The sequence below is a fragment of the Ceratotherium simum genome, chromosome 37 (assembly GCF_057802395.1).
Source record: "Ceratotherium simum simum isolate JZ-2026a chromosome 37, ASM5780239v1, whole genome shotgun sequence".
NCBI classification, from domain to species: domain Eukaryota; kingdom Metazoa; phylum Chordata; class Mammalia; order Perissodactyla; family Rhinocerotidae; genus Ceratotherium; species Ceratotherium simum.
Window position 1 is genome coordinate 17,246,293 of NC_141936.1, and position 24,763 is coordinate 17,271,055.

Consider the following 24,763-nt stretch of genomic DNA (forward strand, 5'->3'; position numbering starts at 1 on the left):
CTGATTTTCAGAGCATAAGATGCCAGCCACCTACTTCACTCCTCTACATCTGCCTGCTGTGACCCAGCTGGTGTCCACCAGATCACCAACAGGACATACTTGGGTAATGAGACCAATTCTCAGGACATACTTGGGTAATGAGACCAATTCTCAGGCAGTTTTATGATGTGATGGATAAACAGTCCATTTGCGCTTCTGACTAGTTAGATACTGCTATTTCTCTCCACAGGCAACTTGGACCAGCTCAACTCTCCAACCCCTTTAAGGTGAATTTCTCATTTTGAAACCACAGAGAAGGGATGGATAAATATTGATTCTGTTGAGAACTTGGTTCCCTTTTCAATCAGGTTTGGGATGTAGGTTTACAATGACTAAGAGGAATTTTGCAAATCAATGATTTGTGATTTTTAAAATTGATTCCCACGGAATAAAAGGACAAAAGACATAAGCTCTTTGAAACCCATGCATTTGTTTTATTGCCAAAATCCACATTAAGTGTTGTTCTGTTAAAAAAAAGAAAAAGCACAGGGAAAGAAACCATAAGAAACGCAAGTACCCAGTAGAAGAAGTTATCTTTCATCACAGTGAAGTCTAAAATCTTCCTTCTCTTCTAGGAAATCCTTATGTAAATAATAATAGAGCTAACATAATTATTTATTCATTCATTCAAAAGCTATTATATGTGCTTTTATTTTCAATTGGCTATTACATACCAAGAAATAAACTAGGATAGAGGAAGAATAAGATATAGTCTCTATCCATTAAACAAAAATAGCTTTATTGTTTTTGTCAAAAACAAGTCAGGCTCACCATTAAAAATGCATTTCGGAGCCCTCTGTCCATAACCAATCCCTCCCCCAGACACACACACAATTTTACAAACAATGGCACCAACTGTACAAGCTGTTCTGTAACCTGCTTTTTTCCATTGACAAAATGTCATACACATCTTTTCATGATGACCGAACTGCATTATTTTAATGGCTGTATAACATTCCACTCTACGGGAATACCATACTTTACTTAACTAGACCTGATTGATGGGCATTTAGTGTAATCTCATTGTTTGCTATTAAATATATTAATGAACATGATGGAAGGTAGTATAGGAAGGTGATTAAAAGCATGGATTCTGAAGTCAGACTGCTTGGTTTTAAATCTCAGTTCAGTCTCTTACCAACCATATAACCATGGTCAGGTTAATTAACCTTTTTATGCTCATCTGTAAGACTGCAGTAATAATAGTACATCCCTCATGGGGCTGCTGTTAAGTCCCCTTGAGGTCAATAACACACGTAGAGCACTTATAATGGTGCTTAGCAGATCATAAGTGCTCTATAAATGTGTATTATTATTATGTTTACTTTTTTACTTGTGCAATTATATGCTTTAGGCTAAATTCCTAGAAAAGGGCTAGGAGCCTAGAAGGCTAAATGTACACTTTAGACCTCAATACATTCTGCAAAATGCCCTCCAAAAAGCTTATACTGATGGATTATCCATAACTTTTAAAATAGTCACCCTTGCTTGGCAGGTATGAGATATGGAAATTCACTGCCAATCTGACCCAGCTGGCTACACTGATTCAGTGCACATCGTGGGAGGTAGAAATGGAAGGCATCCAGTTCAGGCGCATGGGAGGAAATGACACAGAGAATTCTATACCTAGCAAAAATATCCTTCAAAAATGGAAGTGAAATAAAGACATTCCAAAAAAACCCCAAAACTGGGAGTTCGTTACCAGCAGAATCATGCTAACAGAAATACCAAATGGAGTGATTTAGGCAGAAGGAATGAGATGCCAGACGGAAGAACAGGACTGTAGGAACGAATGAGGAACAACAGAAAGGATAAATATGTGAATAAACCTAAATGTGTTTTAATCATAAAACAATAAAAATAAGTTCTTGTGGCCTTTAAAGTATATGTAGAATTACATTTCATTTAAAAATCTACTTTCCAGGAAGTGAAAAGTACTAATTTGCATTTGACTCGCATAAATCAAGGATGCATGTTGTAATCTCTTGAGAAATCGCCAAAAGAACAGTAAAGATGTTCTAAAAAGCTAATAGAGTAGGGAAAAAGGGAGACTTAAAATACTTGATTAATACAAAAGAAGGCAAAAAAGAGATGAAGAGGAACAGGTGGGGAAATGATAACAAAGAGCAATATGGTAGATTGAAACCCAAATATATCAGATTACCTTGTGTGATAAGAGACTAAATACACCAATTAAAAGGTAAAACTGTCAAACTAAATTAAAAAACAAAACCCAACTATATATTGCTCACAAGAAACACAATGCAAATATGAGGATACAGAAAAATTGAAAGTAAAAGGATGGAAAAATCCTGTGCAAATGCTAACCAAAAGAAAGTTGGTGTTCCTATATTAATATTAGACAAAGCAGGCTTTAGTGTTAGAAACATTACAGAGACAAAGAACGACATTTCATAATGATAAAAGGGTCAATCTATCAGGGAAATGACAATTTTAAAACTTCATATACCAAATTTTAAAACTGTGTATACCAAATAACATACACTTCAAAATATTTCAAAATATATAAAGGAAAAATTGACAGAACTAAAAGGAGAAACAGACAAATCCACAATCATAGCAAGAGATTTTTACACACCTCTCTCAGTAATTTAGAGGAGTAGGGAAAAAAAATCAATAAGGATATAAAAGATTGAAAAGTACAATTAAAAAAATGACCTGACATATAAAACACTGTAGGCAATAATTACACAAAATATATGGAACATTTATAAAAATTGACTATATGCTGAGAAATAAAGCAAATATCAACAAATTTCAAGAAATGGAAATCATATAGAGTATCTTCTTTGACTACAGGGAAATGAGGCTAGAAATAAATTTAAAAATGATAATTAGAAAATTTCCAAATATTTGGAAATTTAAGTAATACCCTTGTATGTAACTCATAGGCAAAATTAAAGAATATTTTCAACTGAATGACAGTGAAAAAAACTTATTAATACTTATAGGATGCAACTAAACATATTTTTAGAGGGAAAGGTACATATATTGGAAGGTAGATGTGTTGAAAAAGAAGGACTAAAAAATCAATGACTAAGAATCTACTTCAAATACACTAGAAAGATAACAGCAAATTAATTCCGAAAGAAGGATGAAAATAATAAAAAGCAAAAAATAATACAGGTACAATAGAGAAATTACCAAAACCAAAACTTGCTTCTTCAAAAAGACTACTAAAATTGATAAAGCCCTATAAAACTGATAACAAAGGAAATAGAATGAAGATAGAGAAATCATTACAAATCCTACAGACACTACAAAGATAATAAGAGACTCTTATTAACAATATTATGCCAATTACTTTGACAATTGAAATAAAATGGACCAAAAACACAACCTATACGGATAAAGGAGAAAATAGAAAATGTAAATAGTCCTCTGTATATTGAAGAAATATAACATTAAAAACCTTTCCCCAAAAATAAATATATCCTGGGCCACTTGGGTTACTGATTAATTCTTTCAAACATTAAAAAAAAAAAGACCATATACAAATTCTCCTAGAAAATAGAAAAAGAGAAAAACAGTTACCAAATCATTTTATGAGGTCAGCATAACCTTGATACATAAACCCACAAGAAAGAAATATCATATACCAACAAATATAAATATAAAAGCCCATAATATCATGTTAGGAGAAAGTGAATTCAGTGATATAAAAAAAAGGATAATATAGAATGACCAAGTTGGGTTTATTACAGAAATGCAGAGTTGGTTTAATAATCAAAAATTAATCAGTGTAAATGATAACATTAATAAAATGAAGGAAAAAAATCACATGTTCATCTCAATAGATGTAAAAAATCATTTAATAAAATTCAATATCATTTATGATTTAAAAAAACATGGAAAACTAGGAATAAAAGGAAACTTTCTTACACTAATAATGGTACCAATAAAAAAACTTACATCTAATATTATACTTAAGGATGAAATATAAAACACTTTCTCTCTGAGTCTAGAAACAAGGATGACCATATCATCATTTCTTTTCAATATCACATTGGAGATCCAAGGCCATATGATAAGGCAAACAAAAGAAATGCATATTGGAGAGGAAGAAGTAAACCTGGCATTATTCACCAATTACATAATTATGCGAGTAGAAAATCCCAAGGAATGTACAAGCAATTAATGGAATTAATAATTGAATTTAGCAAGATCACTGGATATGTCAATGTACAAAAATCAATTTATTTCTATATATGGGCTAAAAATAATTAGAAAATGAAACAAATGCAATTTCAACAATATCAAACATATCAAATACTTAGGAATAAATCTAATATATGGTATGCAAGATCTTTTTTTTTTTTTTGGTATGCAAGATCTCTACACAGAAAACTACATTACTGAGATAAACTAAAGATCAAAATAGAGGCATGTACTATGCCCATGTATTGGAATACTCAATACTGTAAAAGATGCCAATTCTCTCAAACTGATCTATCGATTCAATTTAATCCCAATAAAAAATGCAGCACTGGAGAAAATGACAAGCTGATTCCAAAATTTACATGGAAATACAAAGAGCCAAGAATAGCAAAGATAATTTTGAAGAACAAAGTTGGAGGACTTTCACTAGCTGACATCAAGGTTTACTACAAGCTACAGTAAATAAGATAGTGGTATTGGCATGAAGATAGACACATAAACTAATGGAAAAGAGTAGAGAGTATATATATATATAGAGAGAGAATATAGTCACTTGATTTATGACAAAGTTGATGCTCAGTAAATGGACAAAGGACAATCCTTTCAATAAATGGTGCTGAGTATATTGGGTATTCCCATAGCACAAAAATAAATCAGAAGATCAATTCCAAGTAGACTATATCTAAACAGGAAAAGTAAAATAACAAAACTTCTCAAACATAAGAGAATATCTTCATGACGTTGTGGTAGGTAAAAATACCTTAAACAGGACACAAAAATTTGTAACCATAGGTAAAGATTGATAATTGGATTACGTTAAAATTAAGAAGTTCTATTCACCTAAAGATACCACCAATGGAGTAAAAAGGCAAGCCACAGAATGGAAAAAGAATTTGCCATACTGTACATCTGACCAATGACTCACCAATAAATCAATAAAGAAAAGACAAGCAATTCAATAAAGAAACAGACAAGAGACAAACAGGTACCCACACAAGAAGATACATAAATGGCCAATAAACATATGAAAAGGGGCTGAACGTATTCATCAGAGAAATCAAAATAAAAGCACAATAAGATACTGCTACACACCCACTAGAACAGTTAAAATGAAAATGACTGACATCAGCAAGTGCTGACAAGAATGTGAAGAACTGGAAATCTCATACGTGACTGGTGGGAGAGTAAATTGGTACAATTCTTCAGAAAACACAATAGCATATCCTAAAGCTGAACACACCTTATGACCCAGCAATTTTACTTCTACTTTCATACTCAACAGTAAAATTTACATCTACGCTGTAAAAGGCACATAAAAGAAAGTTCAGAGCAGCATCATTTATAATAGTGTCAAACTGAAAACAACCGATATCCATCAGTAATAGGAGGAATAAATAAAATGTGATATAGTCATATAACTTAATACTATACAAGAATAAAAATTGATGAACTAAATCTACACACAACAACATGGGTGAATATCACAAACAAAATAGTACATAAAAGAAGCCCAGCGCTGGAGAATGCATACTGTATAATCCCATTTATGTGAAGCTCAACTAAGGTATGGTGTCAGAGATCTGGGGAGTGGGTACCTTGGGGGAGATGCAGAGTAGGGGGCATGAGGGGACTTCTGACATACTAGTCATGCTAGATTTACACTAATCTGGATGGTGATTACTTGAGTGTACCTACTCATCTCTCCTTATCCTCTAGGTACTACTTATATATCTATATCCAAGAACCAGGTACCACGTTCTCAATTTGTGAAATTCTCAAGTCCATTAGGAACCCAGAACTTACCTCTACAGCCCTGGATACATCATCCTCTAATTTATTGAATGAAATGTGTGAAGCATGATACTCTCACCAGAAGATTTCCTTCTCTCCAAAGAACTGGTCCCTCAAAGAACCCCAAGCCTTCAAACTGCTGACTACTGCTTGATCCATGGTCCCTTCTTCCACATCAAGACATCTGCCACATTCAACTCTGGGAATTCTAGAAGCTCAAAATGGAGCAACCATGCTTGTACGGTATTTGCTGTTGCGTGACGTCTTATATGAAATTTTCCACCAAAGTTTATTCTCACAGGCAAAATAAAAGAATGTTGAAACAAAATATTAGATGTATGATCTGGCCTGGTCTCCTTCAGTGAATGCAATATTCAGATTAATAGATGAATCTTGTCAAATCTGACTCAATAAAGTACAAAGAAATAATAGAGAAAAAACAGATTGATGAACAGATAACAGATGAAGTCCACTGCAATCCACCCAACATTTACTGTGCGCTTACTGTCAGGAACTCTCTTGGGGACTATGGGAGATACAAAGGTGCAGAAAATAAGATTCTACGCCTCAAGGGACTCACACTTAACGGAACAAAAAGACAGGAATATAACCAACCATATGCCTATATCACAGCTTACACTGACTGCTAATAAAGTGATATTTATACCTTAAAATGCAAGATAACCTAAGGGACTTTGAAGGAAAATCTCTTAATCATCCTTTTATCTACTGAAATAGAAATATTTGTACTTAACATTAAAAAAAAACAAACATCAGGAAATTCACATTCTTGTCTTTTCTGTTGGTAAAATGTACATATAGTTTTCCCTAGACGCTCACCTCTAGGAAATTATCCTAATCAGAGTTTCCCATAATAGGCTTAGAAGAAACTAGATGATGATGGGAAAACGGAAGCACGGGAAACAGTTTGGGAAGTGTGATGGAAATGGCCAACTGGCAGCCTGTGTCTAATCCCACCTCCCCACTGAATTTGAGATGTGGGAAAGATAAAAATTACATTCCCTTGGCTCTTTTGGAAACCAGGTTCCACCAGGTGGATGCACTCTTGCAGAATCTGGGAGGTGGAAAGGAGGTGGAAGCCACCTTCTTCCTGCTGTTTCTGTGATCTGGCAAAATCACAGAAAGGTGAATGGCAGCAGCAGGGTTGAGGATTCCAGCATCTGGTCACCAGCTCCTAGTTTTCCAGAGCACCTAAGGCTGTTACAGCGGCTGGACTCAGCCCAGTGTCTGCTTGTTTAGTTGGTGAGCGCCGAGAGGCGGAGATCGTGAGAGTGGTGGTAGCAATGTTACCAACAGCTCTTTGACTTCTGTGTGGCAGCAATAGCAAATGGTCTCTTCCTGCTCATCAAGCCCTCCCAACATTTTGTAAGCATCATATTCCCAGAATTAAATTCCATTCTTGTTTAAAATACCTGGAGTTGATTCTATTTTCTGCTCCTCTATAGAGCCTCAGTTTTTAAATAAAACTCTGTTGTTTAATTGGCATTACCAAGCATCCATCAATAGTCGTCAGGGAGGAGACAGTCCAGAAACATACAAACCAGCAAAGAGAAATCAATTTGAAATTCCGAAATTTCCACAGGAATAATGAAGAGTTGGTATAGGATATCTATAATGTATTTTAAAGGAAGTGCTTGGAATTTCCTTGACTTGGAAACAGCCTAGGTATCCATTGGTGGATGAATGGATAAAGAAATCATGGTATATATACACATACATACAATGGAATATTATTCAGCCATAAAAAAGAATGAAATTTTGCCATTTGAGACAACATGGGTGGACCTCAAGGGCATTATGATAAGCCAAATAAGTCAGAGAAAGACAAATACTGCATGATCTCTCATATGTAGAATCTAAAAAATAAAATTTATATAGATATATAAAAAAACCAAAGTTCAGAGATACAGAGAACAGATTGGTGGTTGCCAGAGGCAGAGAGTAGGAGGTGGGAGAAATGGATGAATTGTTTTTGTTCTTTTTAGTTTAAATAAATTGAATATTAAAAAAAAGAAAGAGGGCCGGCTCCGTGGCTTAGCGGTTAAGTGCGCGCGCTCTGATGCTGGCGGCCCGGGTTCGGATCCCGGGCGCACCCCAAGGCACCACTTCTCCGTCCAGCGCGAGGCCGAGTCCCACGTACAGCAACTAGAAGGATGTGAACCTATGACATACAACTATCTGCTGGGGCTTTGGGGGGAAAAAATGAATAAATAAAATCTTAAAAAAAAAAAAAAAAAGAAAGAATTTCATTGACTGTACTCAACAGGATAGAGCCTTGGTGAGCAATGTTAAACCGGTTTCTTTGATTTCAAATATTTAAGAACCTTGATATACTACTGCGTATTGGCTTGAGGAGGGCAGCAGACTTGTGACAAACTGCTTAAGGAATCCTCATTCTCATCAGAGAACCTCATGAAATGACTCTCTCACGGAACATTGTGCAAAATGCAACAGAGAGGACTTCCCTGCTTGTTTCAGTCAATGATATGTTGTAACAGATTTCCGTGTCACAAAAGTTACAAAAAAATTGGAGTCTCTTTAGCATTTATTTCTCTACAAGTCATATTTCTCCCCCTTCCTCCCTCCCTCTCTCTCTGCCTTTCTTTGGTAGCTAGAAATATAATTTAATTTTAAATTTATGTACACTAAAATTCAATTTTTTTTTAGTTGACAATTCTATGAGTTTTGACAAATGCATAGACTCTGGTAACAACCACAACCATCAGGATACAGAACAATGGCATCATCCCTAAAAAACTCTTTCCTGCTGCTCCTTCACAGACAAGCCCCCTCACTACCCCCAACTCTTACCAACCACTGATATTCTCTCCATCAGTATAGTTCTGCCTTTTCCAGATGCCATATCAGTTGATCATACAGTATGTAGCCTTTTGAGTCTGGCTTACACGAACCATCCAAGGTGTTGCATGCAACAATAGTTTGCTCCTTATTATTGCCGAGTATAATCCACTGTATGGCTGTACCATGGTTTGTTTATCCACTCACCGGTTGAAGGGCATCTGAGTTGGTTTCCAGTTTTCAGAAATTATGAATAAAAATGATACATCAATAAATATCTAATTGCATGATGTTCATTAGCTGCATATTGTTCCATATCTTGATATGCAATTAATTTAGTTGGACAATTCCTTATTGTTGCACGTTGAATTGTTTTCCCTATTGCACAATTTTAAATAACACTACAGCCTTATTTAAACGTCTGTGTGGATTTGTTCAGTTGTTCTTTAGGATAAGACGCTAGAAAGAATTCCTGGGTCAAAAGGATGCGTCACACGTTTTACTCTTTTTGATATATATATTTTGTCAAAAGGTCCTCTGATGAGAATATCCCATGACTCAACCCCTTATCAACATTGATTATCTTTTTATTGTTTTACCAACCTTACAGGCAAAAATTTTAAAATGACATCTCACTTTTATTTGTACCTCTTTTATAACTGTTATTATATCCCTATAAATACTGGTGGAATTGTTTCCTTATATTTATTGGACATTTTTGTTTCTTCTTTTGGGAATTGCCTGTTCTTGTCTACTGGTATGCTGGGCTTTTGCTTACTGACTCTCTACATTGTATTAATCCTTTGTCTATCACTTATTACATTTATTTTTTATTTTTGGCGAGGAAGATTAGCCCTGAGCTAGTATCTGTTGCCAATCCTCCTCTTTTTGCTGAGGAAGATTGGCCCTGGGCTAACATCTGTGCCCATCTTCCTCTTTTTGCTTGAGGAACATTGTCCCTGAGCTAACATCTTGCCTATCTTTCTCTATTTTGTATGTGAGACGCCTGCCACAGCATGGCTTGATGAGCGGAATGTAGGTCTGCACCTGGGATCCAAACCTGAGAACCTCGGGCCACCAAAGCACAGCACGGGAACTTAACCACTATACCACTGGACTGGCCCATATATTTATGTTTTTAATGATAACTTCCAATTTTTTTTATGTATAGAAGTTTTTAAAAACATGTATGTAGTCAACTCTCCTAATCTTTCCTTTTGTGGATTATACATTTAATACCATGCCTACAAAGGTCTTTTTCTATTTTAAGCTTACATAAATATTCACTTATATTTTCTTGCTAATTTTTCCAAATGGTTTTTGAGACAGCCTGAAGAATATAGGAGGCTTCCTGGCTGAGGCAGACAATGCTGCCTCTCCCCTAGCACACTGGATTTGCTCTTGCCTTCATAGCTTTGAACTACTGATAGTAAACACGTAGGAGTCTTCTCTTCTAAGGGGTACATCTGCTTTCTGAAGAAGGTGAATAGTTTATTGAACTAGATTGAATTTTTTTTTTTGAGGAAGATTGGCCCTGAGCTAACAGCTGTTGCCAATCTTCCTCTTTTTCTTTTTTCTCCCCAAAGCCCCAGTACATAGTTGTGTATTATAGTTGTAGGGTTGTAGCTCTTCTATATGGGACGCCACCTCAGCATAGGTTGATGAGCACTGAGTAGGTTGGTGCCCAGGATCTGAATCGGCGAACCCTGGGCCACTGAAGCAGAACGTGCGAACTTAACCGCTACGCCAATGGGCTGGCCCTGAATTTTTTTCTTATGATTGGATTTGATTTAGAAATAAGGCTTTATTCTCGGGTTTCAGTGGTTAGCTGAGGAATCACAGCAAATCATTTCATCTCTCTTTCCTTTTGTTCCACTAGTAGGACAAGCTAGTAATAACTTAGAGTGTTGCAATGAAAATAAAGTACGAATGCACGCCAGTAATTTTCAGAATGTCATAGCAATAAGGCAGAAATTTGTGTATATATTTTCCTAAGGAGCCAAAGAATCTTTTTAAAAAAATCATATAAATAAATGGAAGGTCTGATTCATTTCACGAAAGTTGATTTCACAACAAATTTTGAAGACAGTGCTTTTTCCATTAAGAGAGGAATATGATTATAAGCTTATAGAAAATCTTCACCCTTCCATGAAACTATAACACACTAGATAATCCAAAAAGCACATACCTAATAAAAGAAAGAAACATATGGAGACTGGCTTCTATGGAAGGTTTAATTAATCCCTTGTTCTTATTTTACCTGTAACTGGGACTCACCCAGAACACAAATACAAGAACACACAGTAGTGCTATATCTCAAATCTGTGCTCTGTCCCTGAATGTGGTTCTTTTTTATTTATTTGGGAAAAGTAGATGCATTCTCAACACAACCTAGACTTAAGCATTTACCTGAGCTCTCTCTACAGCAATCTGGGACACAAGTGGCACTTTTGTGTCTTTCTCTCTGAGGTAGACTACCTGCTACACAGCCACCTCGCCTGTCCGACTCAGACGCAATGGACCATCTCTGTAGCTATAGGCCTAGCCCGTCTGGCTTGGCTGCCCGGCCATTTGCCTCAGTGAGTTTCCTGTCCTCCCTCCCCATTCAGGCTAATTGTCAGTTAATTGTCATGCTCCCTCAGGTCTGGAACAGCTTCTAAGGCCCCAGGTCACAGAATGTTAGAAGCCAACCAATTTCTATGGCAGCGGGAAGAATATAAGTGGCTTCTGGTCTGAGGCAAACTGGCCCAGCACCAGTCTGTGGCTGCTTTAGCCCTTTAGACTTTGGCTCACTGTCCTGGAGGAACCTCTGACCTCTGCATAATTCTGATGCTTTGACCAACTTTGTACATCTTCTGTGGTTGCAGTCAAGGCTCAGTCTACCTCCTCTCCTATATTTAGAACATTTCCAGTAGCCTCTTCACCCTACACTTACAGAACAGACGTGCCCATCTTTTTTTTTTTTGGTAATAAGATTTAATTTTCTAGCAGCTCTCATGAATTTTTTTCTGTACCCATTATACAGTTAATGATTGAATTATAAACTTAAGCCCCAATATTTCACACTAGTGAGATTGAAATTAGTGGTAAGTTTCATTTTTTAAAAACTGAATTTAACAGGTATAAGGCTTACCTATTTCTAAAGAATTATTCTAGTAGTGTTTAAGAAAAACAATTCGATCTAGAAACAATCCAGTAAACTGTACTGTAAACATTATGACTACAATTGCCCCATTATGTCCCAATTCTGGCTTTTTGGGCAGTGTTGAGAAAGGAGATAAAAAATTAATTTGCCTATATTTGTTGTTAGGAATACACACCATGGGCAGTTCTTGCTGGAAACTATGTTAAGCCCTAATTTTGATTCAATACAGAAGCATAAAATTCCTTCAGTTTCCTTTCATGTCATCCTAACAAATGGTTGTCTGAACTTCTCCTATGGTGGTTAACTAATAATGATTTATTTTGCCTCACTTAAGCTTAGAGGGAAATGTATTGGTTTTTATAACCACAGTGTAGGAAGGGCAGAGGTGCAGGTGGTCGTTGGGAGAGTGGGACCCCAGGTGTAGATCTTCATTGGAGGTCTCCCCTATCTTTCCCAAACTTGTCTGTGTATGGTGGATCCATGCTCTTGGGTTGCCTTCTCTCTAAGACTGGACTCAGGAAACTCTGGGCTTAAATTCTTTCTATTTCACTCCTGAAAGGATTCCAGTGGGGAGAATTTCAAGAATGGTCTCTAGTTGGCCTGGCCTGGATCATGAGTCCATTGCTGCACCAAACACTGTCCAAGGGATGCCAAGGACTGTGATTGCAGCAGCTGGATCAGGAGCCAGCCTGTATGAGCAGGGGCTGTGATTGGCAGTGAGGGTTAGGATTAGGATGGGCATGTGGGAGGGGCAGTTCTCTAAAGTAAAATCGTTCCATTACTAGAAGAGGAGGGTGGACAAAACCACAATGATATCCTTTCTACACTGACATCGTTGTGTTTTTCCTACTCTTTCAAAGACTCAAAAACTGGACATTATATCTGTGTTTGTGGGGAATGGAGGACGAGAGCAAATCTAAGAAGGTTGATCATACTGTGTGAGGCCTGAAATTAACCAACTTATACAGAGTTGATTTTAAGTCTTTTGACTACAAAGCAATCACCCCTAATATATTAACAGTAAAATTAGCCAGAATTTTTGTTGTTGTTGTTGTTGGATTAGTGAATGGTTGTCCCATTGTTTTGAACTTGAATTAGCTGAAATGCTGCTCTATTTTATTGTCCCTAAATTATCTGATCTGTGAATAATTATATAGATATTAGATTTTGTTTGCTTACTCATTTTTTTTTCCCAAGTATTGCTTTAGTTTTGCTTGGAGTTGGAGAATGTTGAAAAGGCTTCTCAAATATTAAATTATCGGCAGACCATACAAAACTGTGTTCTGGCTTTGGACTAGAGTGTTTTTGGTGTGTTTTTTCAAGTTCTTTGAAACCACTTAAAAAAAAACTTATACAAACTGCCTGACTTAATATGGAGAAGAAAGCCAATTGTGATATAAATTACACCCCACCAAGCCTTACTTTCTGTATACCCTGGTGGATGAGTTAGCTACTGAGATAAAAAGGGAATTTGATTGTTTCTGAGCACCAGTCACCACGTTATTATGCCCACTGTTTTTTCTTTACCTTGGAGAGAAACGTTTTTACCCTTTTATAAAAACAGAGAATTATTTCTGGTTTCAAAAGTAGTAAGTACTCATGGTAAAACATTCATCCTCTCTTGCTTTTAAAGTTTTTTTTTTTTTTAAGGCAAAATAAATCATTATTAGTTAACCACCATAGGAGAAGTTCAGACAACCATTTGTTAGGATGACATGAAAGGAAACTGAAGGAATTTTATGCTTCTGTATTGAATCAAAATTAGGGCTTAACATAGTTTCCAGCAAGAAATGCCCATGGTGTGTATTCCTAACAACAAATATAGGCAAATTAATTTTTTATCTCCTTTCTCAACACTGCCCAAAAAGCCAGAATTGGGACATAATGGGGCAATTGTAGTCATAATGTTTACAGTACAGTTTACTGGATTGTTTCTAGATCGAATTGTTTTTCTTAAACACTACTAGAATAATTCTTTAGAAATAGGTAAGCCTTATACCTGTTAAATTCAGTTTTTAAAAAATGAAACTTACCACTAATTTCAATCTCACTAGTGTGAAATATTGGGGCTTAAGTTTATAATTCAATCATTGGTTCAATGATTGAGTGTTCAATGAGTTGGTGTCTGTTATTTGCATTCAAGGAGTCCAGACACATGTGATGGTAACCATTTGAGTTTAGTCATCCTCAATTGTGGTCAGCTTATTGGGTTGTCTCCCTAGTCCCTGTCTCTCTGGGCATTGCCTTTGCAGCCCAAGGAATGGCTTCTGGGGTCCTGTTTCTTCTCTGCGACCCCATCCCCCTGTCAAGGCCATCCCCCTGGTCCAAGGGTAGCGCCCAGTCCAATCAAAGTTTCATCTCCGGAAGTTCAAGTTTTGATCTAGAGAGAAGTTGTCTGGATCTGGGTTCTGTGAACAGTGGTGCTCTAAAGGGAGAGGAAGACACCCTCAGTGCCACCCTCGCTCTGGCCCTTCCTAAAGCTTAGCTGCTTGACCCCCTCCATGTTGGATTCCATGAGCTGCCCTAGCCCTTCTAAGACATTCTACATTTTTTTCTTTTTTTTCCCCTTCAGCTGGCTGCAATTGATTTTCTCTTCAATCCAAGAGAACATGAACTTATAACACCAAAAAATTGTTGCTGTAAATCATCAGTTAGGATGCTTTTCACTATGGGAAATGTAAGACTGCAATAAAAATCACCTTGAGCAATAAGGAACTTTTTCCCTTGAACAGTGAGCCTAGAGGTAGGGTGGCCCCAAGTGTGGTGCAGTCAGCAGCTCAAGGATGTCATCAGGGCCTCTGTGTTTTATTTTCATGTTTTGCCATAAACAGTGCTGACTTCTCTCAAACGTCGATTCCCCTAGGGTCCCCAAGCGGCTGTCACTCACAGTTGGGGCTGTGTCATCATTGACATCCAACAGGAGATGGAGAAACTTCTCCTTTGTGTACGGAACAGCATAATCAGATTTGGAAATATCCTGGCAGTGGTGTAAGAACAGCTCTAAGACATCTTTAAGAGTCAGAATTAATTCAGTTTGGTGACTACCTGGCTGATGGGGTATGAGAAGGGAGGAGCTAGGGTGGTGCCCAAGTTTCTTGCTTGGGCGTCTTGGTAGACAGAGATGCCCTTCTCTGAGGTGGGGTCAGAGCTGGTTTGGCAGGACAGTGACACTACATGAGGTTCAGTGCCTACCCACACTGACTGGGGCCTGCCCAGGAGTCAGCTGGAGCCTGTCCCCAAAGCCTTGACATCACAGCAAGCCTATTCACCTCTGATGAGCAGTGATTTCTTTTCTTTTTTTTCTGTGAGGAAGATCAGCTCTGAGCTAACATCTGCCAATCCTCCTCTTTTTGCTGAGGAAGACTGGCCCTGGGCTAACATCCATGCCCATCTTCCTCCACTTTATATGGGACACTGCCACAGCATGGCTTGACAAGCGGTGCGTCAGTGCGCGCCTGGGATCCGAACCCGGGCAGCCAGCAGGGAGCGCGCGCACTCACCTGCTGCACCACAGGGCCGGCCCGGAGGAGTGATTTCTTAATGCGCAAGAGATAAACAATTTACTGCTTCCATGAATTGTTCTTCCTCCTCATGCACAGAGAACCATTCATATAAAGCAGGCAGCCACCTGAAGGACTCAAGTGTTGCGAGCATCCTAGGTGCGTGCGATTAGTGCGGTTCATGATGTGGACACGGTGGGTGCCTACACAGCATCGTCTCTGCCTTCCTTCCACCTTCCAACTCGAGTTTTGTTCAGGCACATGCCCATGCCCAGCTCTAAAGGATAATTAGTCTAATCAATGGCTCTCAACCCTGGCTGCACATTAAAATCAACTGAAGAGCTTTGAAAACACACCAATGCTTAGGACCCACATATATATATATACATATACACACACACACACACACACACACACATATATCTTTTATTGTGGCAAAAAACATAACATAAAATTTACCATCTTAACCACTTTAAAGTGTACGGTTCAGTGGTATTAAGTACATTCACATTGTTGTGCAACCATCACCACCATCTGTCTCCAGAACTTTTTCATCATCCCAAACTGAAACTCGATACCCATTAAACAATAACTCCCCATTCCTCCCTCCCCTCAGCCCCCGGCAACCACCATTCTAACTTCTGTCTCTATGAATTTGACTACTCTAAGGACCTCATATAAGTGGAATCATACAATATTCGTCCTTTTGTGACTGGTTTATTTCACTTAGCTTGATGTCTTCAAGGTTCATCCATGTTGTAGCATGTGTCCGAATTTCTTTCCTTTTTGAAGAACGTTCTACGCACTGTATGTACCACATGTTGTTTATCCATTCATCCATAGATGGATACTTGGGTTACTTCCACTTTTTGGCTATTGTGAATAATGCTGCTGCTACGAATGCGGGTGTCCAAATATCCCCAGAGATATTTTTTAACAGCTTTCCATGGGATTTGAATATGCAGCCAAGGGTGAGAACCATCAGTGCATGAGGGCAGTCCCCAGATGGGAGGGGCTCCAGGGGAGAGGCATGCCACCTTAGTTGGCCCGATCCAGCTGTTCTGTGCTAATTATAGTCCCCATCATATCCAGTAATCAGCAGCTTACATATCTGTCTCCATAGATCGACTCGGAGACCCAGGAGGGTGAGGGAGGTCTTGTTTACCTCAGTATCTCCCAGGTCTAGCCCCAAGCCTGACACCCCACAGGAGCTTATTAAGTGGCTGCTGAATCAAGAAGATTGCCAATCCACAATTTAACTCTATCTGACTATTAAAACCAACCATTCCCTTCTGCTACTAGAAATTATGTACCATTGTTCTTGGGCTGGGACTCTGGCCCCGGAGCCTGACTTGGACCTGGCCCTGAGTCAGGGTCTAAGGTCTTTATGAAATAAAATTATGCTTATTAAAGAAGCCTTGGGCAGCGACGGTGGGACTGGACCAGGGTTGGGGGAATAGTTGCTCGGGCCCCTTGTTCCAGTTTCTTCTGAGACAGATGCTCCAGAAAGAGTGGCTACACCCATTCCTTGCATCTGAATGAGAGGCCTGAATGATCTTCCCCACAAACATCTGCTTCCCCATCTCCATAACCCACTTTAAAGAGAAAAGAAAGACACATAGCTGTCTTTTTCCGGAGGTGGGTTTTCTGTGCCCTCTCTTCATGTCCGCACATTCTCCTGTTTACTTTGGTTTTAATTTTAACCTGAGTTCCCAAGATCATTTTTATTAAAACCTATGGAAATTAAAAAGTAGCCCCAGATAAAAGAAGTACCAAAACGCTCAAGAGAGATCTGCTTCATTCCATATTTAAGTCTGTGGATGTATTTGGAGAGAACTTCTTTTTTTTTTTTTAACAGTTTTATTTATTGTTTTGTGAGGAAGATCAGCCCTGAGCTAACATCCATGCTAATCCTCCTCTTTTTGCTGAGGAAGACCGGCTCCGAGCTAACATCTATTGCCAATCCTCCTCCCTTTTTTTTTTTCCCCAAAGCCCCAGTAGATAGTTGTATGTCATAGCTGCACATCCTTCTAGTTGCTGTATGTGGGACGCGGCCTCAGCATGGCCGGAGAAGCGGTGCGTCAGTGCGCGCCCGGGATCCGAACCCGGGCCGCCAGCAGTGGAGCGCGCACACTTAACCGCTAAGCCACAGGGCCGGCCCTGGAGAGAACTTCTTTATAATGTGAAGCAGCGGGGTAGCAAATGGAGAATGCCCTCCTCTTCTCTTCTTTCGTCTTAGAAGCCACCAGACACACTGTGAGACGGGACAGGATAGCAGGGACACACCTTGGTAGGTAGAATAGTAAGCTTGGCTCCTAATTGCTCCTGTAGTATTTTCAAGATCTAGAAGTCAGGGCCAGAATTAGAGTGGCGCAAAGAAGAAGGGTCACGCAAATGCAGGGTCAGAGCTGGTCTTCATTTAAAATTTGGATATTTTGTTCATCGTGGAAAATTTTCGCATTAATTTTAATTTTTTTAAAGTGTTGCATTAAAATCCTTTATCTTGCTTACTGAGTTCTTCAGCGTCCCTTCCGTTTCCTGCCTCACTTGCCTTACTCTGTACCTGGCCCCGACTCTAGTTGCCTTCAGCACCACCCGTCTCTCCTTGAGTTAGAATTTGCATTTTTTTTTTTTTTGATGAGGAAGATTCACCCTGAGCTAACACCTGTTGCCAATCTTCCTTTTATTTTTTTTGGCGAGGAAGATTAGCCCTGAGCTAAATCTGTGCCACTCTTCCTCTCCTTTGTATATGGGTCGCCGCCACAGCGTGGCTGATGAGTCGCGTAGGTCTGCACCAGGGATCTGAACCCGACAACCTGGGCTGCTGAAGCAGAGAGCACTGAACTTAATCCCTATGCCACGGGGCTGGCCCAGGATTTGCATTTTTAAGAGGAGAGCATGATGTTGCTCTCTGAGTCTTGTGCAGCCACAAGCCCCCTTTCTCAGGGTTTACTTCCTCCCACTTTTCTGCCTCCGCCCATTTTGACAAACTCTCCCCCTAAATCTGTTCACCTCCGCTGCGTCTGCCCTGCCACCTTTCCCATGCTAACCAGGCACCAGGAAGAGGGCTAGTGAAGGGTGGCCTTTCCCCGAGGGGCCTTTTGATAATGCAATTTTTGGGCTTCACGTGGGGAGGAACACAATTAGCAGGGGCCTATTCCCTCTTAGAGAAATCTTTCTTGCACTAATTATGATGATAAATAGCGGCCTATGGTATATCATGGCCAGCTTTGTGCTCTGAAACGTCAAGAAAATAGAGTTCTGAGGTAATTTTAACTGTGCTAACCATGGCAGCCCTGTAAAAAAATCCCTAACATGGTAAAATGGTGGACGGACCTTTAAATACAAGTGTGTCTCTCTGTGCCCATCAGGGCCCCCGGCCTAGAACGATATGGAAGGAAGTAGGCCAATGACTCCAGACTCTTCTAACCTGGCAGGACCCTTACCCTACAAGTGCAGCTGAGACCCCTGAATTTCAGGCCCATCTCTGTGAGGACCTAAGTAGAGAAGTGTGTCCACACACTCACATCCTTGACTCTGGGTGTTTTCCCTACACTGCTTGCTGCGTCACCAGTAAACCAACATGAAAATAAATGACTGTTGTTATTCTAGCCCATCTTCAAAGTCATGAGGGTCTAGCCCAGCTCAGACTCCTTGATATTATCTTAATGATTCATTACAGTTATTATGCATTTGCTATAAAATAATGATTACTTAACTCATTGGCCTGATGGGAAATACAATTACATATGCAAGTAGCTTTATAAAAATATAGCGTGAAGAACACGCTGACACACTGGCTACAATACTATTCATGCAATCACTCCAACACCTGACCACAAAGCCTTACCAGGACTGTGTGCATCCCCGTGTAAAGTCTGCTGAGACACACCAAGGTGGAAAACACCACAGCCATCATCAGTCCCAAAACAAAGGGATACTGCGGGGGAAGAAGAGAAAACAAGGAAATTAGATCATGCTTGGACACGTGCAATTTGATGCCCTAGAAGGAAATAGGATTCCTGATCCCAAAACTGCTAGTCTTAATCTTGTATTCCCTAGACCAGCAATCTGATGATCTAAAACCACTCGAAAAATGGGAAACTGAGGAAAGAGAAGGGGAAGATAGGAATATAGTTCTGGGAGGAAGGTTCACAACATATTAACATGCAAATAAGACATAGGAGAACTTGACTTTCAGACTGATGACCATGGCTATGGTGCTGGCAGTTCTTGTTTTCTTTGGTAGGAAGGATCGTCGATGAGCTAACATCTGTGCCAGTCTTCCTCTATTTTGTATGGGGGACACCACCACAGCACGGCTCGATGAGCAGTGTGTAGGTCCACACGTGGAATCCAAACACGTGAACCCGGGGCTGCTGAAATGGAGTGTGTGAACTTAACCATTGCACCACTAGGCCAGCCCTAGTGCTGGCAGTTTTAATGGAGTCAATAATTTTTTATTTCTACCTTGTTTTAGATTAAAACTTATGAAGTATACAGTATTGAGAAGGGGCAAGGTGGATGGACAGTGCTATAATCTGGAAGTCCAACCAGCTACTTCTGCGCCACGAGATGCAGTGATACAGCTTAGCAACAATTGGCTCCCTGAGGAAGACCAGGGACAATGGGCCCAAGCTGAGACTGGGCATATTTATGTACAGATGTCAAGGCCAAAGTTCAGGCTTCACTAAATCTCAACATTCACTGGTGGTAATAAAAGCAGTTGGAGAAATCTGGCTAATGACGAGTCATATAAGGAATATACGGATATTATGCTTATTAACTAGACATAGAGATATAGTCCACATGCTTCAAGGACTAATGTCTGTGGTCTTCCATGATGATAAGAATAAAGATGACAGAGAACTGTCTATATTACTCAAAGTATTTTATAGTCACTACCTCATTTAATCTGCACACAACCCTGTGAAGTAGGTGCTATTATGAGCCCCATTCTACAAATGAGGAAAACTCTTAACCCCAGCAATAAGTTACATTAGTATTGAACTTGAGCACAAAGATGCAAGATGCTTTCCCATCAATCATCCCATGTGATCCTCACATCAAGAGCTGGGGCTCAGAGAGGTGAAATGACTTGCCCAAGGTCACACAGCCAGTAAGTGACAGAGCTAGAACCAGAAGCTACGCCTTCTGAGGCCAAGTCCAGTGTGTTCTTTCCAATGTAACACGTGAGTACAATAACACAGGGTTGTGCATCTTTTCCTAAGATTTATCATTAACTGCATCTCGATTTTAATTGAAAAAGTGTTAAAAATTAATGAGTCAATGCATTCAGAAGTCAAAGTTTGGGCATTAGCCTAAACACAGATTTATATAAATAAACCCATGTTTAGATGGGTTTATTTAGATCAGCATAGTATATTTGTCATTAAAAATTAAATAGGAAAGAAGTCCATAAAAACTCAGGCCTTAGGAAAACTGCTGCATCATATGAGCTGAAAAGAATTTTTTTTTTTTTTTTGTGAAGAGGACTAGCCCTGAGCTAACATCCGATGCCAATCCTCCCCTTTTTTCTTGAGGAAGATTGGCCCTGGGCTAACATCCGTGCCCATCTTCCTCTACTTTTTATATGGGACGCCGCCACAGCATGGCTTAACAAGCGGTGCATCGGTGCGCGCCCGGGATCCGAACCTGCGAACCCTGGGCCACCGAAGCAGAGTGCGGGCACTTAACCGCTTGGCCACTGAGCTGGCCCCCATGAAAAGAATTTTTTAAGAAGGACCAGGTGGCCTTAAAATGTGTGTATAAATGGTGGTTGTTGTTTTCTTGGAGTCAGCCTGTACTTGCTGCTTTCTTCCTAAGTCAGATCAGCATGTTCGCAGGCCTCTCTGGATCTCTGGATGCTGAAAGCAGCCCAGTGGGGGCTGATGCTGGTCCCATTGCATCCTTCTGGGACAGATGACACTGGGTATGACAAAGCTCAGAAGTCTGCATTAAAGTAATTCAGACAGTGCTGGGGAGCTCAGCCATTTTTTTGACCCTGGCACAACAATTAAGTAAGTTATCATGAAAGATTGTACATTCATTTGGATGAATTCCTTATACCTGTCTCTTGCCCATCTAGGAAACCAACCTCTGACCCCAGGTGACCAGGTGGAAGACGGCAGAGGTAGAGCCAGGACCTGACACTTATCTTGTCCCCTTCCAACCGCATCAGGCTGACTCCTCTATTTCTGCACCACCTGGAATATGCAATGTCCCTGGGCTTGTGGGATAAAGGCGCAGGGCGAAACAATACTGTCATTGACATACAAACCGCTAGATTTAATGAAATCTAAATTTTCCAGTGGGTAAAAGGTAAAATTGATGAAATTAAACACAAAATTGGAACAAGACTTCTCAGATAGGAGAAACAAAACTTCACTGCAGTACTAATGTAACTTTTAAGTCTGACTATAATTGGCATCTAAGCAGATATTAATTAAGTGAAATTCTTCCATTTTCAACATTAATCTCCTGTCATTCAGATAATTTTCTAGAAAACGTGGAGCCATTATTTCTAATGGTTCCAACCAGGGGCAGAGGCATGCTTGGGGGCTAATTTGGGGCGCAGACTCTTTTCTGCCCTGGGCACTGGGGAGTGTAGCAGGAGGATTTGGCGGAATCATCTCAGCCCTGGGGGGTCACTTACTAGGATCATAAACTCCTCGTGTCGGGTGCAAACAGAGGGTGAGAACACCAATTCAAGTGCTGTCTCGTCAGGCAGCTCAGGGTGAAAACTACACACCCTGGTTCCCAGAACAGTCCACGTCACGCTTGTTGCACTGGTGTCACTATTAATGGCATCTACTTTCACTCTCAGGCACAACCTGATTTGGATGCTAAATTATATGGTCACTTTATTTGTGAAGAAGTTGTCAACAATGGCTCAATAGGTTTTAGTTCCCCCTAGTCTTTATTACATGCACCCCAAAAAAGAAAATTCTGAAGCGAAACCTCTCTTTGCTGCCTGGTTGCATGGAGAGCCTTACGCGGGAGGAAGAGGAGGCAGGGTGCCTCACCTGGTATCTGTCCATAGTCGAGATGAGGCTGGTGAAGGAAATGGCCGTGGCTGCCATGGCGTGGGTAGACGGCATTCCATACTCGGTAATCACTCTCTTCTCCAGTTTCACAACAGGAGGGGAGGACGGGCGGGGCCATTTCAAGATGTCCTTGGCTACCTGGCCAATATACATCACCAACTGCAAAACCAAAGAGTGAGGTGAGTCCAACCAATAAGTAAAATGAATGAACTCCTAGATTTCATGAATTTATTCTGGGTTTCCCTGTTTGTTGGCTGAAATCACCTTTCTCTCTGACCCAGCTACCTATGGGGAAAGTCTTATAGGATGATATTTAATTGGTAAAAAGAGAAGCAGGGCTTCTGGATTCCACACGGCAACTAAGACAAGACACTAACACATATTTTATTTATTTCAGGGCCAGCCCCGTGGCTTAGTGGTTAAGTTCGTGCGCTCCGCTACTGGCGGCCCGGGTTCAGATCCCGGGCGCGCACCGACGCACAGCTTCTCCGGCCATGCTGAGGCTGCGTCCCACATACAGCAACTAGAAGGATGTGCAACTATGACGTACAACTATCTACCGGGGCTTTGGGGAAAAAAAAATTAAAAATTATTTATTTCAGTCATATATTTAACAAACATTTATATATATATATATATATATATATATATATATATATATATATATAGTATGTGTGCCATGCATAGTTCTAAGAGCTTTACAAATATCAACTCACTTAATCCAATAACACCTCTAGAATGTAGACCCATTTTACAGATGAGTAAACCATTGTGTACAGTCAGTAAGTGGCAGGACTCACTGCATTTGAAGCAAGGAGTTCAGCTTCAAAAGCTGTGCCTTAAACTACTACATGACAGTACCTCCAAACACAGGATGGTCCTGGACTGAAGATGATCTAATACTCAAATCAGATAGCCCTTGTTCTCAAGTTTTAGCCAGAAAAGTGACTGTTCTTATGGAACTTTTAGTTAAACAATTTTTGAATGCTGCTGTTACTCCTGATGTATGTAGGTGACATACTGGATTTAATTTAACTCCATTCAATAATCAGAAGCATCAGAAAAATGAACGGTTTGGTATTTTCAACCCTAAAATAAAGACAATTCAATCTGGAGGTTTTTCAGATGACTTTTTCATGATGCCGTTCATGAAGAAATCCCTCCCTCTTCATTTTTCCTTAAAGCAGAAGATAGAAATCAGAATTTAACTTCCATACCCTACAGAGACACATAGGACTGTTAACAATAGATGTATTTATTTTGTCAGAGAGCTTACAGGACAATTTCATGATCTGTTATAAAAGAGGGAAGAGCCACCTGTTTACATAAGCCTCTGCATTTGCAACTCAAAGTGTGGTCTGAACTGGCAGCATCAGCCACCTGAGCACTGTTTTAAAATGCACATCATCAGGAGTTGGCCCAGTGGCCTAGTAGTTAAGTTTGTCAGGCTCTGCTTCTGCAGCCCAGGTTTAGTTCCCAGGCACGGACGTACACCATTCGTTGGTGGCCACACTGTGGCAGCGACCCACATACAAAATAGAGGAAAACTGGTACAGATGTTAGCTCAGGGAGAATCTTCCTCACGAAAAACAAAAGAAAGAAAGAAAACGTATTCTCACGGGGGCCGCCCCGTGCATAGTGGTTAAGTTCGCGTGTTTCACTTCGGTGGCCTGGGATTCACAGGTCTGGATCCCGGGCACAGACCTACGTACCACTTGTCAGGCCATGCTGTGGCAGGCGTCCCACATATAAAGTAGAGGAAGATGGGCACGGATGTTAGCCCAGGGCCAGTCTTCCTTAGCAAAAAGAGGAGCACTGGCAACAGATGTTAGCTCAGGGCTAATGTTCCTCACACACACACACACACACACAAAATGCACACTCTCAGGCCCCAGTCTGGACCTACTGAATTAGAACCCCCATTTTCACAAGACCCCCAGGCGGTTCATGTGCATGTGAGAATTTGAGAAGCTCTGCGTTACACCATATTCTTGCACAGGTCACTTTGTCGTGAGCTTTAATCATAAACCTCCTCAACTTACCATGATCGTATAGATCTTTCTAGGGCTTTATTTAGCTCGTGATGGATGGAGTTACCTTGCTTTGGAACAAAACTCACTATGAACAGCTATTTCAAAATAATTTTGATTAGTCAGCCAGATTGCTTTAGGGTTTCCCACATCCTGGGGCTTTCCTTTAACTCATTTAGTTGCTGGTTAATTCTGAGCATTATTCCAGCACAC

General features: G+C 39.9%; 1 protein-coding gene across 1 annotated transcript in view; it reads right to left on the reverse strand.

The window, feature by feature from the left end:
• SGPP2 (sphingosine-1-phosphate phosphatase 2) overlaps positions 1–24,763 on the reverse strand; it is a 126,596-nt gene that overhangs the window by 12,032 nt on the left and 89,801 nt on the right. Inside the window, exons 3-4 of the mRNA XM_087424767.1 lie at positions 22,500–22,679; positions 19,325–19,414 (exon numbers count right to left, since the gene is read on the reverse strand). Of these exons, the coding sequence (XP_087280893.1) occupies positions 19,325–19,414; positions 22,500–22,679 (270 nt within the window). The remainder of the gene's footprint in view (positions 1–19,324; positions 19,415–22,499; positions 22,680–24,763) is intronic.